Source organism: Pseudophryne corroboree, chromosome 1 (assembly GCF_028390025.1).
Source record: "Pseudophryne corroboree isolate aPseCor3 chromosome 1, aPseCor3.hap2, whole genome shotgun sequence".
Classification (NCBI taxonomy): domain Eukaryota; kingdom Metazoa; phylum Chordata; class Amphibia; order Anura; family Myobatrachidae; genus Pseudophryne; species Pseudophryne corroboree.
This window is the reverse complement of record NC_086444.1, coordinates 312061969-312081858: the sequence shown is the minus strand read 5'-3', so window position 1 is coordinate 312081858 and position 19890 is coordinate 312061969. Positions and strand designations below refer to the sequence as shown.

The 19890-nt window shown below is 46.2% G+C and overlaps 1 protein-coding gene across 3 annotated transcripts in view; it reads right to left on the bottom strand.

Moving 5' to 3' along the window:
- The window catches only part of SBNO1 (strawberry notch homolog 1), a 257136-nt gene that overhangs the window by 213405 nt on the left and 23841 nt on the right, over positions 1–19890 (bottom strand). For 2 of the 3 annotated variants that reach the window (XM_063964507.1, XM_063964505.1), the window contains exons 4-6: positions 19461–19767; positions 18347–18391; positions 8232–8332 (exon numbers count right to left, since the gene is read on the bottom strand). In XM_063964507.1, coding sequence (XP_063820577.1) covers positions 8232–8332; positions 18347–18391; positions 19461–19767 — 453 coding nt within the window. The remainder of the gene's footprint in view (positions 1–8231; positions 8333–18346; positions 18392–19460; positions 19768–19890) is intronic. The other variant, XM_063964506.1, reaches the window with a different exon arrangement.

Sequence of the window (19890 nt, the reverse complement as noted above, 5' to 3'; positions counted from 1 at the left end):
AGGGAGAAATTGGGGACGAGTCCTCAATTCTGCTCTATCCATATGGAAAATCAGATAAGGGCTTTTACATGACAAAGCCGCCAATTCTGATACACGCCTGGCCGAAGCCAAGTCCAACAACATGACCACTTTCCACGTGAGATACTTCAATTCCACGGTTTTAAGTGGCTCAAACCAATGTGACTTTAGGAAATCCAACACCACGTTGAGAACCCAAGGTGCCACTGGAGGCACAAAAGGGGGCTGAATATGCAGCACTCCCTTAACAAAAGTTTGAACTTCAGGTAGTGAAGCCAATTCTCTCTGGAAGAAAATCGAGAGCCGAAATCTGGACCTTAATGGAACCCAATTTTAGGCCCATAGTCACCCCTGACTGTAGGAAGTGCAGGAAACGGCCCAGCTGAAATTCTTCCGTTGGGGCCTTCCTGGACTCACACCACGCAACATATTTTCGCCATATGCGGTGATAATGGTTTGCGGTTACTTCATTCCTAGCTTTAATCAGCGTAGGAATGACTTCCTCCGGAATGCCCTTTTCCTTCAGGATCCGGTGTTCAACCGCCATGCAGTCAAACGCAGCCGCGGTAAGTCTTGGAACAGACAGGGCCCCTGCTGCAGCAGGTCCTGTCTGAGCGGCAGAGGCCATGGGTCCTCTGAGATCATTTCTTGAAGTTCCAAGAATCAAGCTCTTCTTGGCCAATCCGGAACAATGAGTATAGTTCTTACTCCTCTTTTCTCCTTATTATCCTCAGTACCTTTGGTATGAGAGGAAGAGGAGGGAACACAAACCGACCAGTACACCCACGGTGTCACTAGAGCGTCCACAGCTATCGCCTGCGGGTCTCTTGACCTGGCGCAATCTCTTTCTAGCTTTTTGTTTAGGCGGACGCCATCATGTCCACCTGTGGCCTTTCCCAACGGTTTACAATCAGTTGGAAGACCTCTGGATGAAGTCCCCACTCCCCCGGGTGGAGGTCGTGCCTGCTGAGGAAGTCTGCTTCCCAGTTGTCCACTCCCGGAAAGAACACTGCTGACAGTGCTAACACGTGATTTTCCGCCCATCGGAGAATCCTTGTGGCTTCTGCCATCGCCGTCCTGCTTCTCGTGCCGCCCTGTCGGTTTACATGGGCGACCGCCGTGATGTTGTCTGACTGGATCAGTACCGGCTGGTTTTGAAGCAGGGGTTTTGCCTGACTTAGGGCATTGTAAATGGCCCTCAGCTCCAGAATATTTATGTGCAGGGAAGTCTCCTGACTTGACCATAGTCCTTGGAAGTTGCTTCCCTGTGTGACTGCCCCCCAGCCTCGAAGGCTGGCATCCGTGGTCACCAGGACCCAGTCCTGTATGCCGAATCTGCGGCCCTCTCGAAGATGAGCACTCTGCAGCCACCACAGCAGAGACACCCTGGTCCTTGGAGACAGGGTTATCAGCCGATGCATCTGAAGATGCGATCCGGACCACTTGTCCAATAGGTCCCACTGAAAGGTCCTTGCATGGAACCTGCCGAATGGGATTGCTTCGTAGGACGCTACCATCTTTCCCAGGATCCGCGTGCAGTGATGCACAGACACCAGTTTTGGTTTTAGGAGGCCTCTGACTAGAGATGACAGCTCCTTGGCCTTCTCCTCCGGAAGAAACACTTTTTTCTGTTCTGTGTCCAGAACCATACCCAGGAACAGTAGACGTGTCGTAGGGACCAGCTGTGACTTTGGAATATTTAGAATCCAGCCGTGCTGTTGTAGCACCTCCCGAGATAGTGCTACCTCGACCAACAACTGCTCCCTGGACCTCGCCTTTATCAGGAGATAGTCCAAGTATGGGATAATTAAAACTCCCTTCTTTCAAAGGAGTATCATCATTTCGGCCATTACCTTGGTAAAGACCCTCGGAGCCGTGGATAGACCGAACGGCAACGTCTGGAATTGGTAATGACAATCCTGTACCACAAATCTGAGGTACACCTGGTGAGGATGGTAAATGGGGACATGCAGGTAAGCATCCTTGATGTCCAGTGATACCATGTAATCCCCCTCGTCCAGGCTTGCAATAACCGCCCAGAGCGATTCCATCTTGAACTTGAATTCTTTTATATACGTGTTCAAGGATTTCAAATTTAAAATGGGTCTCACCGAACCGTCCGGTTTCGGTACTACAAACATTGTGGAATAGTAACCCCGTCCTTGTTGAAGTAGGGGCACCTTTACTATCACCTGCTGGGAATACAGCTTGTGAATTGCCTCTAACACTGCCTCCCTGCCTGAGGAAGTTGTTGGCAAGGCAGATTTGAGGAAACGGCGGGGGGGAGACGTCTTGAATTCCAGCTTGTACCCCTGAGATACTACTTGAAGGATCCAGGGATCCACCCGTGAGCGAGCCCACTGATCGCTGAAATTTTTGAGACGGGCCTCCACCGTACCTGGCTCCGCCTGTGGAGCCCCAGCGTCATGCTGTGGACTTAGAGTAAGCGGGGGAGGACTTTTGCTACTGGGAACTGGCTGTATGCTGCAGCTTTTTCCCTCTACCTCTGGGCAGAAAGGACGCGCCTTTAACCCGCTTGCCCTTATTGGGCCGAAAGGACTGTACCTGATAATACGGTGCTTTCTTTGGCTGTGAGGGAACATGGGGTAAAAATGTAGACTTCCCAGCTGTTGCTGTGGAAACGAGGTCCGAGAGACCATCCCCGAACAACTCCTCACCCTTATAAGGCAAAACTTCCATGTGCCTTTTAGAATCTGCATCTCCTGTCCACTGCCGAGTCCATAACCCTCTCCTGGCAGAAATGGACATTGCACTTATTTTAGATGCCAGCCGGCAAATATCCATCTGTGCATCCCTCATGTAGAAGAGTGCGTCTTTAATATGCTCTACGGTTAGCAATATAGTGTCCCTGTCTAGGGTATCAATATTTTCCGACAGGGAATCTGACCACACAGCTGCAGCACTGCACATCCATGCTGAAGCAATAGCTGGTCTCAGTATAACACCTGTGTGTGTATATATATATAGACTTCAGGATAGCCTCCTGCTTTCTATCAGCAGATTCCTTCAGGGCAGCCGCATCCGGAGACGGTAGTGCCACCTTCTTTGACAAGCATGTGAGCGCTTTATCCACCCTAGGGGATGTTTCCCAACGTGACCTATCCTCTGGCGGGAAAGGGTACGCCATTAGTAACCTCTTAGAAATTACCAGTTTCTTATCGGGGGAAGCCCACGCTTCTTCACACACTTCATTTAATTCCTCAGATGGAGGAAAAACAACTGGTAGTTTTTTCTCTCCAAACATAATACCCTTTTTTGTGGTACCCGGGGTAACATCAGAAATATGCAACACATTTTTCATTGCCTCAATCATATAACGTGTGGCCCTATTGGAAGATACATTAGTCTCATCGTCGTCGACACTGGATTCAGTATCCGTGTCGACATCTGTGTCTGCCATCTGAGGTAGCGGGCGTTTTAGAGCCCCTGATGGCTTTTGAGACGCCTGGGCAGGCACAGGCTGAGAAGCCGGCTGTCCCATATTTGGTATGTCGTCAAACCTTTTATGCAAGGAGTCGACGCTGTTGCGTAATTCCTTCCACAGAACCATCCACTCAGGTGTCGGCCCCGCAGGGGGTGACATCACATTTATCGGCATCTGCTCCGCCTCCACATAAGCCTCCTCATCAAACATGTCGACACAGCCGTACCGACACACCGCATACACACAGTGAATGCTCTGACAGAGGACAGGACCCCACAAAGCTCTTTGGGGAGACAGAGAGAGAGTATGCCAGCACACACCAGAGCGCTATATAACACAGGGATCCCACTATAAGAGTGTTTTTTCCCTTATAGCTGATATATATATATATATATATATATATATATATATATACATACATACATACATATATACACATATATACACATATATACACACACATATATATATACACACATATATATACACATATATATATACCGTATATACTCGAGTATAAGCCGACTTTTTCAGCACAGTTTTCTATGCTGAAAAAGCCCCCCTCGGCTTATACTCGAGTCAACGGCTGCAGCAGACGCCGTGGGCTGTGTGGGCGTCCGCTGCAGCCGGCTCCAGGGACAGACACTAGAGGTCATTATTGACCTCTAGTGTCTGTGCGGCGTTGCTATGGGAGAGACGTCATGACGTCTCTCCCATAGAGATGATCGGGTGCCGGGAAGCGGGCGCCGGCGCGGGCGGCCAGACGGAGCGGGGATCCAGATGGAGCGGCAGCCAGACGGAGCGGGGATCCAGATGGAGCGGCGGCCAGACGGAGCGGATGAACAGATGGAGCGGCGGCCAGACGGAGCGGAGCAGCGCAGCAGCAGAAGAAGCGGTCGGGAAGCAGGAGCGGGGCAGTGGTAAGTATTGTTTTAGTGTGTGTTTATGTTTGTAAGCTGCAAAGGGGGCACAGTAACAGGGGGCAAACAAAGGGGGCACAACAACTACTGGGGGCAAAGAAAGGGGGCACAACAACTACTGGGGGCAAAGAAAGGGGGCACAACAACTACTGGGGGCAAAGAAAGGGGGCACCACAACTACTGGGGCAAAGAAAGAGGGGTCATAACTACTGTGGGCAATGAAAGAGGGGGCACAATACTGGGGGCAAAGAAGGGGCATAACTACTGGGGGCAAAGCAACGGGGGCATGTTTTTATCTGTCACTGGGGGTATATGTGGCACTGGGGGCACAACCCTAGAAACAAACATTACCCCCTGGCAACAAGCATAACACCTACCGCATAAAATCCCTGGCAACGAGCATGACACCCTGAGCATGAAAACCCCTGGCACCGTGCATTTCCCACCCTAGGCTTATACTAGAGTCAGTAATTTTTCCCAGTTTTTTGTGGTAAAATTAGGTGCCTCGGCTTATATTCGGGTCGACTTATACTCGAGTATATACGGTATATATATATATTACATACATACATACATACATACATACACACACACTGTCCTTGTGATCCGGCTCACCTTTAGGCGTGATTGCTGCACCGGTTGCCTCCGTAATGGATGAATCATATATACTACAGCCGTGGCACTCCTGGTGTCTGATTATAAAAAAACTCTCATGCAGGCAAGTCTAACGTGACAACGTTTCAATTACTTTATTTTGTCATTGAGACCTGAGGAAAATTACAAAATAAAGTCATTGAAACGTTGTCACGTTAGACTTGCCTGCATGAGAGTTTTTTTATAAATCAGACACCAGGAGTGCCACGGCTGTAGTATATATATATATATATCGCCTAAATTTAGTGCCCCCCCTCTCTTTTTTACCCTTATGTAGCTTGACACTGCAGGGGAGAGCCAGGGAGCGTCCTTCCAGCGGAGCGGTGAGGGAAAAATGGCGCCAGTGTGCTGAGGGAGATGGCCCCGTCCCTTTTCCGGCGGACTTCTCCCGCTTTTTCTGGAATTCTGGCAGGGGTATTTTTACACCTATATAGCCTTCCTGACTATATATGGTGTAGATTTGCCAGCCAAGGTGTATTATATTTCCCTCAGGGCGCCCCCTCCCCAGCGCCCTGCACCCATCAGTGACCGGAGTGTGAGGTGTGCATGAGGAGCAATTGCGCACAGCTGCAGTGCTGTGCGCTACCTTGTTGAAGACAGAAGTCTTCTGCCGCCGATTTTCCGGAACACTTCTTGCTTCTGGCTCTGTAAGGGGGCCGGCGGCGTGGCTCCGGGACCGAACGATCGAGGTCGGGTCCTGTGTTCGATCCCTCTGGAGCTAATGGTGTCCAGTAGCCTAAGAAGCCCAAGCTACCACCAGTTAGGTAGGTTCGCTTCTTCTCCCCTTAGTCCCTCGCTGCAGTGAGTCTGTTGCCAGCAGATCTCACTGTAAAATAAAAAACCTAAAATATACTTTCTTTCTAGGAGCTCAGGAGAGCCCCTAGTGTGCATCCAGCTCAGCCGGGCACAAGATTCTAACTGAAGTCTGGAGGAGGGTCATAGTGGGAGGAGCCAGTGCACACCAGTAGTCTAAAGCTTTCTTTTAGTTGTGCCAAGTCTCCTGCGGAGCCGCTATTCCCCATGGTCCTTACGGAGTCCCAGCATCCACTTAGGACGTCAGAGAAACATAGGCGTGAGGCTTTTTTGGGAAGGGGCATGGCCAGAGCCCCCTATATGTGAAATAGGGACATTGTGTGCTGTAGTCACATTACACCGCACAGTAGCGCCCATTCATCACATCACAATGTACAGTAGCAATTTATATATACACACACAGAATAGTTACAAACAATATGCATTAGGTTTTCAATCTGTGCACAGTAAAGAGTTACTGACAGATACAGAGCTATAACCCTAACCACAAGGCTTGTCAAGTTATTCTACATATCCACATATGCAACATTTGCATGGGAGTCTGGACGAGGGAAGGAAGGGAGAGAGACTTCACGCATGCTGAAAGCAGCAGCCGTCTCCTCTCCAGGAACCGGAAGTCAGTGTGCACAGTGCAGGGGGAGGGGGGGGGGGGGGGGGGGGGGAGGAGCAGAGCCCACAGGGGAGGGGGGAGGCTCAGACAGCCCAGCCTGCTGTGCTTGTAATATACTGTATATTAGAAACGCTGCCTCCGGCAGGGAAGGAGCAAGGCGCAACTCTACTAATATACTGTACACTACAGCGCAGCAGCTGGTGGCATCCAGTGTTGATGCGGATGGTGTGCCCACAGAGCGAATGCGTTGTGTGCCAAGCACCATCCGCCACACCTAGTTACGGCCCTGATCACTACCATATACCATAAAGTGAAAAGTCAATAATTAAAATTGCGGAATGGATAAATAGAGTACTTTTTGTCTCAATAAATACTCTGTTATAAAGATCGGACTGCATTCACTATTATTGATTATACATACATTCTAATGAGTGATACAAATATCCAAAGGGTTAAGTATAATACTAAATATTACTAATATGGTGACATATACCACTATTTAGGTGTATGAATAAATTGGACAACATCAGACAAAGGGCAAGTCTTTATTTTAATTTATCACAAAAGCGCACTTACGTTCACATTTATTTATACATGTTTGAAAATATTTTTAACTTATTTCGGGATGAGGCAATTTTAACCTATACGGATAAAGGTTCTATTTCTTGACTCTGGCAGCACCCTCATATTTAGAATAAAATTGGAGAAGTTATTTGGTGACATTCAAACAATACAACTTTATTGAACTTGTGCAGAGGTATATCCCCTTTCCACTATCCTTATATTTGCTGTTCCAAACAATTCAAGTTTTAAAGTGCCAGACTCCACATAACTCATGCCCAGTGTTTTCATGCATTAATGTTTTACTTAAGGAAAAAAAAAAAAAAAAATGGATCCTGTTTATTATATTAATATTGTAAAACATCACTATGAATGCAAAACCTTCAACCATATTTAAAATGTTTTCGGACATTGAGAATCTAGTTATTTTAGGTTTCTATATTTTACATATTTCAATAAAATAAAAAATGTTGCTGCTTATTATTCCTATTACACATGAATATATGTAGACAGACTAAACATTTTAAAATATACAATGTACAATCAGACATCGCAACAGAACTGAAAATTTTGAAATTAAAAACATGGAGATTAAACCATAAAGGCGTTTCTCTGTATATTACCTCTTTAATGTGATGGGGTTGTTTAACCTTTAAGAAGGTTAGTTGGTGTTTTCTCCTGTCCTATAGGATCGTTAGGGTAGAGTTTGCGGAGTCTTAGCAGATGCTTGGCAGATTTATTACCTCTGATCTGGTTCAACTGCCCTATATCTGGGTTGTGTGTGTGAATTAACTGTGTTGGTGCAGCTCACTTAAATGAAGACCACAAGCAACAAGAATGTGGATCATCATCAGGGGGATTCTCTTATAATAGGCTTTTTTGTTTTAAAGAAGTCATGGCGCTATGGCTGTAATCACTGCATAATTAAAAAGGGGGGGGGGGGGGGTTTAAACCCTCATTTTTCAGGTTCAAGCTGACACATCTCAAATAAAACCTAAGGCACCAATGAACATTTCAGGATACTGAATTCTATGAAATGAGTGAATGAACAGTAAAGGTATGCCATGTGTTAGTCGGGTCAACATGCACAAGCAGATAGGATATGATATACAGTACAAGGGAGAGTAGAAAGGGTTAAATATATTAATAAAACTTCATCAAAAACTTGACTATAATGAACTGCATAATCTAGAGACTCAATTTGACTTACATTTGTTGGAGAAAAACTTCTCATTTTAATATCATCATTAATCCATATTCTTGTCACTTCCTTATTGGAAATATCTTTCTTTGTACCGTTGAGTAGATCAGCTGGAAATAAAGTTTCAAAGAACATAACATTAGATCTGAAGTGAAAAATGCAAGACTTAAACCCATATATACACACACACACACACACCTTTACAAAATTACCAATGAGTAAACTTAAAACAGGATTTTTGTAAGTCACAAAAATCCATTTCTCTAAATAGTATAAACTACTGGGGTATAGACAGAGGTGTGTGGAGCCTGGCATTTGAGAACTGAATAGATTTGAAAACAGGCCCACCCCTCCTTATACCTCACCTGACCCAGTTACATTTAACCAAGCAGAGTCAGAGAGGAACAGAACTCTCCCTCTTCTAACCTGTAGGGGAAACAATAAAGTGGTTACAGTGAATCTGAAAACTAAAGAACAGAACTCAGATTGAAAATACAATACAAAAAAAATAGGATTTTGGTACTTACCAGGTAAATCCTTTTCTTTGAATCCATAGGGGTCACTGGAGTACTCTTGGGATATGGACGGGCTTCCGTAGGAACACAGCACTGAATATTTAAATTTAGTAACACTCCACCCCTCCATATCCCTGAGCACTTACTCAGTGTTTTTTACTGAGCCGAACAGGAATTAAGAGAGGTTAATAATGGAGTATTACATATAACATAACTGACAATAACGAAGTTAACCCATAACGTTACTGACAACTAACAGTTGACACCCTAACCAGCACTTGTAACTTGAACCAGTCGGTGAAAATGTGTTACCATAAGATCCTCAGAACTAACCCCAAGTAAGTAAACTGCTCTGGGTGGGCGTCCAGTGACCCCTATGGATTCAAAGAAAAGGATTTACCTGGTAAGTACCAAAATCCTATTTTCTTTTTCATCCACTAGGGGTCACTGGAGTACTCTTGGGACGTACCAAAGCTTCCCCCGTGGGCGGGAGAGCAGTTTGGCACTTGTAACACTAGGCGGCCAAAGCTAGATGCTGATGCCGCAAAAGTATCAAACTTGTAAAAGCGCACAAACGTGTGCACTGAAGACCATGTAGCCGCCCGGCAAAGCTGCGTCGCAGAAGCCCCACGACCAGCTGCCCATGAAGTTCCCACAGAACGTGTGGAATGAGCGGTTACTGACGTAGGCGGTTGTAACCTAGCATGAAGGTAAGCCTGGCGTATGGTCAGTTTTATCCATCTGGATAAAGTTTGTTTAGATGCTGGCCAACCCATCTTGGCAGCATCATAGAGAACAAATAACGTATCCGTCTTACGAACTGAAGACGTTCGGGTTACATAAACGCGTAACGCACGAACCACATCCAGAGTTCCAGACTGTGCTGTCAACACAGGAACTACTATTGGTTGATTGATGTGAAAAGATGACACTACCTTTGGTAAGAAGGCGGGATTCGTCCGAAGTTCCGCTCTGTCATCATGAAACACCAAATACGGTGGCTTGCATGACAAGGCACCCAAATCCGAAACACGCCTTGCCGAAGCTAAGGCTAAGAGAAAAATTGTTTTCCAAGTGAGAAACTTTATATCCACTTGTTGTAAGGGTTCAAAATATGAAGACTGTAAGAACTCCAAAACCAGATTCAAGTCCCATGGCGCTGTAGGTGGAATGAAAGGAGGCTGTACCCTGATTACACCTTGGAGAAAGGTGCGTATAGACGGCAATAGAGCCAATCGTCTTTGAAAGTAAATTGACAAAGCAGATACCTGCACCTTTAGTGTAGATAAACGCAAACCTCCATCTAAGCCTGATTGTAGAAACAACAAAAGGCGGCATAACTTGAAAGCTGATGTCGGAAATTTCCGAGCTTCACACCAACCTATATAGGCACGCCATATTCTGTAATAATGAGCTGCCGTAACCGGCTTCCTAGCTCGTAACATGGTTGGTATAACTGAATCTGGAATGCCCTCTCTTTTTAAGAGGGCGGTCTCAACAGCCACCCCGTCAAACGCAGCCGCGCTAAATCGGGGTAAAGAAAAGGACCCTGTTGTAACAGGTCTGGACGTATCGGGAGCGGCCACGGATCGTCTGCGAGTAATCCTCGAAGATCCGAGAACCAAGCTCTCCGAGGCCAATGAGGCGCCACTAGTATGACTGTGAGCGACTCTCCTTTGATCCGTTTTAGCACCAGAGGGAGCAGCGGAAACGGTGGAAACAGATACACCAGACTGTACGGCCACGCGACAGTGAGAGCATCCACCGCGACTGCCTTTGGATCTCTTGTTCTGGACACATACTGGGGCGTTTGATGATTGTGTCGAGATGCCATCAGGTCCACCTGAGGATAACCCCATCGCTGAACCAACATGTGAAACACTTCTGGATTTAATGACCATTCGCCTGGGTGAAGATCCCGACGACTGAGATAATCCGCTTCCCAGTTGTCCACTCCCGGAATGAACACGGCCGACAATATCACCTGGTGGTATTCTGCCCAATTGAGGATTCGAGCTACTTCCCGCATTGCCATGCGGCTTCTCGTTCCTCCTTGTTTGTTGATGTATGCGACCGCTGTCGCATTGTCCGACTGCACTTGGACAGGCTGAGAGCGAACCATGTGCACCGCTTGTCGTAGCGCATTGAAAATCGCGCGGAGTTCTAGAACATTTATTGACAGCAATTTTTCGTGATCCGCCCAGAGACCCTGGAGCTGACAATTTTGAATTACCGCTCCCCAACCTCTGAGACTGGCGTCCGTAGTTAGAATTATCCAATTGCAAACTCCGAACCGTCTTCCTGCGGTTAAATTGTGTTCCTTGAGCCACCATAGCAGAGAAACTCTTGCTATTGGTGACAACCTCACTCTGTGGTGAATCTGCAGATGCGAGCCCGACCACTGGGCAAGCACGTTCAGCTGAAATGGACGAGAGTGAAATCTCCCGAACTGAAGCGCCTCGAAAGCTGCCACCATTGTGCCTAACAGGCGAATGCACAAGTGTACCGACACTGTGCGTGGTTTGAGTACTAATTGTACTAGATGGCGTAGCATTTGTACTTTCTGTTGTGGTAGGTAAATCCTTTGATTGACCGTATCGAGAATCATACCTAGGAACTGAAGGCGTTGAGACGGAATCAGATGTGATTTCTTGAAATTGACAATCCAACCGTGGTGAACCAATACATTGTAAGTTAGCAGCGCATGTTGGGTAAGTATCTGTTGAGACGGAGCTTTGATGAGCAGATCGTCTAAATACGGAACTATCGTCACTCCCAGGGATCTGAGGTGAGCTATCATCACAGACATTACTTTGGTGAATACCCGAGGCGCTGATGACAGGCCAAACGGCAGAGCCTGAAACTGGTAATGGTTCTGGCGTATTGCAAATCGTAAGAATTTCTGATGAGGCTGCCAAATTGGAATGTGTAAGTACGCATCCTTGAGGTCTAGCGCAATCATAAATTCCTTGGTCTCTAACCCCGCAATCACCGACCGTAGAGACTCCATTTTGAATCTGTAGTAAGTTACGTACTGATTGAGGCCCTTTAAGTTCAATATTGGTCTGACTGAGCCATCCGGCTTCGGGACCACAAACAGGCTTGAATAATAACCCTGACCCTGTTGGTGTACAGGGACCGGAATCAACACTGCCGAATCCAGTAAGGACTGAATGGCAATTTGCAAAACTCTCCTCTTGTCGTCCGACAGAGGCAATCCTGTCTTGAAAAACCGCAGAGGCGGCAGACAGTCGAACTCTATTTTGTAACCTTTTAACACTAAATTGCGAATCCAGCCCTCCGCGGATGTGTGGAACCACGCCCCATGGAACGTCTGAAGGCGTGCTCCCACAATTGGAGAACCGAGATGGGCTGGTAACCCGTCATGCCACTGGCTTGTCGGTAACCTTAGCGTCTTGGCGAGTTGTGTTGGTTTGATGGAAACCACGTCCTCGACCACGTCTAGCAGGCGTGGCTGATCCTCTGCCACGTCCTCGAAAGGGCTGAGGTCTAAAGGATTTGAACGAAGGTCCAGCGTACCTTCTTCTTGGCGCAGGTGGAGGCAATGGTAAGAACACAGACTTACCTCCCGTAGCCTCCTTAATCCATGCGTCCAATTCTGGACCAAACAACTTCTTGCCATCGTAAGGCAACGCCTCTATACTTCGTTTGACCTCTGCCTCCGCTTGATAAGTACGCAGGTAGAGTGCTCTTCGTGCCGTAACTAGCGAAGATGAAATACGAGAAGTGAGCTGACAGACGTCAGTAGACGCTGTACAGAGATACTCTACAGCCTCAATCATTTGATTCACCTGAATTATCAGGTTTTCGTCATGTAAAGCAGATTTGAGTTCTGTAAGCCATATTATGAGCGCCTTAGTGACCCAAATGCCAACCAATCCAGGTCTTAGCATCACACCTGCTGCTACATACATGGATTTAAGCATAGTTTCTATCTTACGATCTGACGGATCTTTAAGCGTAGTAGCTGATGGCACTGGTATGGTTAATTTCTTGGTAAGCTTTGACACTGAAGAATCAACTATTGGTGGATTCTCCCATGTACCCGTTACCGATTCTGGAAACGGATAACTAGACTTAAATCTGCGAGGTATAGAAAACCGTTTATCTGGATTCTGTCTGGATTCTACTAACATCTGATTTAGAGAATCCGACACAGGAAAACTTACTGGCGTCTTCCGTCGTTTAGTAAATATGACCTGATCATTGGTGAGAGGCTGCTCAGCTTCAGGAAACCTTAGCGACTGCCGTACCGCTCTGATGAGATCATCAATGCCGGAACTGTTAACATCCTCGCCGTCTGACTCCACTTCGCCCTCCTCCCCGTCATCGTGTTCCGTGAGGTCTGGGATGGAATCGTCAGACTGCAACATAGCAGACACTGGAAAATCATAAGACATATGAAAATTATCCCGTTTGCCCAAAATGGATTTGGACCCTACGCAAGGCTGAGACGCCTCCGGTAGTTCTGGCGGTCTCACCCTAGACTCAGATCTTAGCGTTTCTCGCTCCAGACGAGCAGCGGTCATTTCAGTCTGAAATTTCTCCAGTACATTTACTAACATACCCCACGGAGGGTCCGGTGATGAAATTGGTTGCAAAACCGGAGCAGAAATGGTATTCTGAACGGAATCCACAAAACATACGTTACATGTGGTAGATCCAACCGGTAACACACTGCCACATACTTTGCAAATATGCTTTTTAGTTTTTGCTGGTGCCTTACTCATTATGGCGACAGACAATACAATACACAAAACACAGACACCTGCACGACTCAGTAAAATAGCAATAAGGTGGCTCTGTATATATATCTGGCCCAGTGCAATACACGTGGCCAGTACTATGAAATTTGATCCCAAATTCCCACGAACACCCCTGCGCCTCCGGTGGAGAAGAGATGTAGGACAGGAACGTTCTGGAATCACAGAGGAAGACACAGGAAGCTGTTAAAAATGGCTGCCCTGCTATACTTATACACATAATCACAGTGCATTCACTGATTATACTGTAACAATCCCTCTGCTGCTGCAGTATTTCACTGATATGTCCCCCCTGTAATGGCTGTTTATCTTATTACAGCGGCAGCGCAGCGTGTGGGCCCCCAGCGGGTATCGTAGAGCGCTACGTGTGTCCCAGCGGTGGGCTCCTATATATAGCGTGTCAGCTACCAAGGTAGCGCTGCTGTTCCGAGGTGCCTGGCCGGAGGCTGTGGCCTAACGGGCGGGTACCTGAGCGGGGAGAGCCGCGGCGCCTGCACGGAGGTCTGTGGCCGAACGTGTGGGCGCCTGAGTGGATAGAGCCGCTGCGCCTGCACGGAGGTCTGTGGCCGAACGTGCGGGCGCCTGAGAGGGGAGAGCCGCTGCGCCTGCACGGAGGTCTGTGACGAACGTGCGGGCGCCTGAGTGGAGAGAGCCGCGGTGCCTGCACGGAGGTCTGTGGACGAACGTGCGGCCGCCTGAGCGGGGTGGAATGGGCGGGCGCCTGAGCGGGAAGATGCCGGAGGCTGAGAGGGGAGAGTCGCTCCTTGCCGTCACCCAGCACTATGTCTCCACACGTCGGGGCGGCAGCGGGAGCTGACCGCCCCGTTTCACATACCTCACTCCTGCAGACGTGCGGAGGCTCCGACGGGGCTTTTCAGTAAGCGCCGGCCAGCCAGTGCAGGAGGATGTGAGGGCTGTGAGGGAGCTCTTTCAGAGAGGCCCGACACGCCCGTGCTGCAATCAGCAGCTGCACTATCCCTGACCCTGCCTTTTGGAAGGGGGACAGGGATGTGGTCAAACAGTAGAAAAAATAAAAATAAAAATAAATAAAAGTTTCTTCAACAAAACCGTGACTTCAGCTAAGCATGTGTTGCCACGTTCAGCACAGAAAAAACACTGAGTAAGTGCTCAGGGATATGGAGGGGTGGAGTGTTACTAAATTTAAATATTCAGTGCTGTGTTCCTACGGAAGCCCGTCCATATCCCAAGAGTACTCCAGTGACCCCTAGTGGATGAAAAAGAAAATAACACCATCATACAGGAGAGAGGAAATACAAAACTAAATCCCGGTGGTTGGGATGCCGGCGGTCACATGAACAACCGCGGAATCCCGACAGTGAAATTCCAGACATCGGAGGGGGCAAGTATTTCTAAACCCTCCCATCACCTATCCTAACCCGCGGGGGAAGGGGGTTGGGGGTGTCGACTATGGTTAACCCTAACCCAGCACCCCGATACACACCTTCACCGGCCTCCTGAGTGGTGTTGGGATTCCGGCGTCAGTCATGCTGAATGCATCCTGTAGTAAGGGCATCCGGTTTCCCCCCTGGGGATCGGAAAAATTGATTTTACTGGTATAAAAATACTATTTTCTCCTTCATCCAATGGGGGACACAAGTTACAATGGGGACGGCCCAAAGCAGTCCTCACGGGAGGGAGCACGCTGTGACTTCTTGAAGCAGCCCGAGTCTGAAACTAGCAGCCTTGGATGCAAAAGATATGCATGGAAAACAGATGGCAGCAAGATACAGCTGAGCAGTAGAGGCCCCATGAAGTGACCACTCACCAGGATGAAGATCCTGAAGACTAAGGTAATATGCCTCCCAATTTCCAGGAATAAACAGCAGATATGACTGGAACATACTTTTCTGTCCATCAGAATATTTGAGCCACCTTCTGCATTGCCAAGGGACTTTAGTGCCCCATTAGAGACTTATATGCTACCACAGTGGCGTTGTATAACTATATTAACAGGATGCTGATGCTGTTGAACTGCCAGCAATACCTTGTGGATTGTGATGGGTTCCAGGACATTTATGAGTACCAATGTTCCCTATCGAGACCAGAGACCCAGAAACTGATAATGGAGGACCACTACCCCCACTCCCGAAGGTCTGGGGAGAAAGATGAATGACTCGAGAAGTGAAAATTAGAATTGTCCCACCAATTGTAGGCAAAGAGTGAAACCTGCTAAACGGAATTGCCTCAAAGGAGGAGAGAAATTTCATGCACAGGTGTATTTAAACTGGAGAATTAAGGCTTTGAACTGTGGAAGATAGATCCTCTGTAATGACGTGTTGTAAAACATTCTGAGGAACAGCAGTCTCGGAGACTGAATCATACTGGACTTTTGAAAATCAATCCAGCAGTATTGGATTTGTCAGCTCTATATGAGAGTAAAGTCTGAAGAGGGGGGCTTTATCAGGAGATCAGAGGTAATGGACAGTCACATCTCTCAAAGACCTTGGTAAAGACAAGTTGGGCAGATAAGAAGTCAAAGGGAGGGGCCCTGAATTGGAAGTGGGCAGATCATGTACCATAGATAGGATTGATACAGTTCCCATATGAGAGTGGTTCCCAAACTCAGTCCTCAAAGTGCACCAACAGTTCATGCTTTCCAAATCACCTGTGGCTTTTTAAAATGTGTGTTAGTGATACACAGTACACCTGCTGGGTGTACTCCTTGCATTTAATAATGTGTAAATAGGCATCCAAAATGTCCATGGATTCCAGAAAGTCTCCTGCCTCCATGCTGGAGATCACGTACCAAAGACATTCCATTTTGACTTTTTGAAATTGCAAATTAATGTTCAAGGCTTTTAGGTTCAGGATGGGTCACACTGAACAGTCTGACTTCGGTACTATAATGAAGTTGGAGTAAAACACCTTGGACCATTGTCCCACTAACCTGAGATTATTTATTGCCTCTTTTAAGGACAGACTCTTTAAACGAGATGCCCAGGGAACTTTTGGAACAGAACCTCTGCGGACGAGGGTACAAAAAAGGTTGTCTTTTATCCAACTAAGAGAATGCTTGAACCAGGCATTGGAACAAGTTTGAAATTACGTTATGTGAAAATGAAGTAGACTCCCCTCACCCATCACAGCCACACCAACAGGATCTCCTATGGAGGTGAGAAACCAGTTATGTGGCTAGTTTTTCATCCCGACGACGAGAATGCCAGGATTATCGGCCTCACAAATTTCCAACCCTGGCAAAAACCATTTGTACCCGAGCTCCTCTGAATCGCTACTTATCTAGGTGGCAAAAGGAAGCACCCGAATGAGGACCTAGGTCTGGGTATGGAAGGAGAGGAGGAGGGAGGAGAGTAGTTAGAGCAACGATTTTGTCAAGCTCAGACACGAATCTGAGTCCTTTATGTGCCCGACCAGAGGAATAATATCAGCCCAAGGAGTACCCGAGCGAAGGTAGTCAGCAAAGCAAGCAGTCCATTTTTCAATTGCCTTAGTTACCCACTCAAATACAAGACAAAGCCTAAGGGCCGCCCCTTTGGTCACTAGATCCATTGTACAGTAGATTACAGTTTACGATAAGATTGCCTTCAGACAGGTAGAACCCAGTACGGGGATTGTAGTTCCTTTGGATAACGGAGAATAAATGATCCACCAGGAGGCGTTTCCTACTTGTATCTGTCCACAGAAGGCAGCAGGTAAAAGAGATTAAGAGTTTTGATATCCGATCTCCAGATGCACCCATGCTGTGGATAACATGCCCTCCAAGCGAAGAAACAAAGGAAATGTAGCTTGCTGCTTAAATTTTCTCTTGAATTTAGACCATTCCTGTGACTCCAGAAGGCAAGTTCATACAGTCTGATAAGTTCAACACCAGGTAGACAGCTTTGATCACAGAGTCCACTCCTCGTACATCTCCGGAATCATCCTCTATACTGATAAACAGTCCAACTCAAGAGTCCTCTAGATGGTCCTCCCAATCTCGAGAAGAACACTCAGAAGATGATTCTTAACATATCCGCAGAATATGTGGACCAGTGTTTGGACGGCTCACCCGAGCTTCTGGAAGAAGGGTCAAGTAGTCTCTTAAGTGAAGAAAGCTGTACCAAACCTTGCACAGAATAGGCCACCTGATCAGATAATCAAAGCAGAGCGTTACTTGTCATTTTATAACCGCTTTATTTGCAAATGGCCAAAATGCTGATGTCTACACAATAGAAGTCTTTTCATTCGATTACTGGCAAATCTGTCTGATAATTGAATGTAGCTGTGTGTAGTGTGTAGCTTGCTTAACCATTCATCTACAGCAGTTTGGCCTCTAAACATATTACAGAGTGTTAGATGTTTTAAATCTATTCAGATTAAAGTGCTAGGCTTCACACACCACTGACCTTCTGAAGCCCAACTAACATACCACACTTTTTTATGGCAACATTTTTTATTTATTTTATTAGTATGTACAACATGAGTCAATGTATATAAATACATAAATACATACTAATACTTTCAAACATATCACATGTAGCAGACAGGTACAAGTTCAATAGCTTCTGTATTTCAGCACAGTAATAAAATAAAGATGAATGAGAAGAAATGTGAGAATATTCTGCTTTAATGTTCTGCATTAGTCATTTAGTCATAGTAAGGCCCACATTGCTGATTTCAGGCCAGTAACCGTTTAAAACAAGTAGCTTCCTCACCAACCTGTGCATCTTTTGCCACTCTGAAGGGGGAAGTGGAGGGTAGGAAGTGAATTAAAAACCACCAGATATAGAAAACCACCAGGAACAGCCATGTAAATAAAAGGTTCACTGCACAATGTGAAAGGACCAATACCAAGAAATTCCCTTACCTGATGTGGTGGCACTTACCACCTTTGGAGAGAATATTACAATTTCTGTAATAAATAATATATTTGGGAATGTAGCAGATATATAGTATGATCAAGTATTTAAACATAATGCAGATAATTACAGATTCAATAAGTACCTGGAGAGATTTCAGTTATTACTCGAGCATCTAAATCTCCTCAGTTACCAATGCAAGTCATGAATTGCTCATCAGTATAACAGAAGCAAACTTATTTCTGATCAACCAACCATAGCAAAAGCTCAATATGGAGGTTCCCGTAAAGTTTTCTGTTTTTTTCTAAATGACTCTGGATTGACTAATGGCCATACACGGTCTAGTATTAAGTTTCCAACTTGGTACACATTTACGAACACTCTGCTGATCGGGTAAACACTCCCAATTGTCAGAGCATTGTGCCGCCAGATTGACCTGCTGCCAGCCTCCACGCACCTCCGTACACACTGTGCTAAAATGTATGGGGCTGTGTACGGGCTTCTATGGGATCGGATGTCGGCTCAACAAATATTAAACAGTACATGAGATGCGACCTCCCGATCTCAGCCGCTGCAGAAGCTTTAGAGGCAATTTACCAGCCAACGCTCCTGCAACAGTACAGCATACATACCTGTTAATAATAAGTTGTATTATTAATACTTTCAAGAAACAAACATAATATGACGGCAGATGAGAACCCCTTGGCCTATCTAGTCTGCCCATGTACATACACACAATAGGGTTCATTTTGGTTGGGAGCCAGATAACCTACCAAAATATTTTTAAGGGGGGGGGGGAATCCAGGCAAAAATGGGAATTATAATATGCAGACTCCACAGAGCCATGGTGGGAATCGAATACATGACCACAGCGCTGTGAGTCATTAATGCTAACCATTACACCATCCGTACTGCCGAACATTCTAGAGTTCCTTGAATTTCTGCATTGCTACCAAGTTCTGGAGCTAGCTACTTTAAAAGAACAAACAAAATCCTCAAACAAGTCAAAACATACACACACACAAAAAAAAAAAAAAAGGCAGAAAACCCCACCATGAGTTTGGCATGGGTATCATTGAACAAAGGCATATTTGAAGAGAAAGAAAAAAATTAGATACATACTTGCAGCTGTTGCAACTGGTTGTGCAATGTTAGGAGGTGGTTTTAACTTCATTAACTTATTTAGACTGCTGTTCTTCAGCAGATCTTTCAGCTGAATTTGTTCTTTAGCCGGGACAGCAGACACAGTGGTTTTGACTACTGGTGCAGTGGTGGATGGTCTCGTTGTAGCACTGGTCTGGAGGAATTTTGTTACCGTGATAGTTTGGCGAGTGGTAGTAACAGGAGGATTTTTTGTCATAACTATTGTATTACCAAGTGTTGGCAACTGGTTAATTTGATTCAACACAAATGTTGTAGTGGATGGAGGCTGCAAACAAAAAAAACAAACAATTAAAAAAAAAAAAACAATTTATAACCTTTAAAAGATGCTCCCCAACGTCTACAGCTACAATCTTTGGAGATTTTAAAGAGGTGTACACAGTGAGATAAA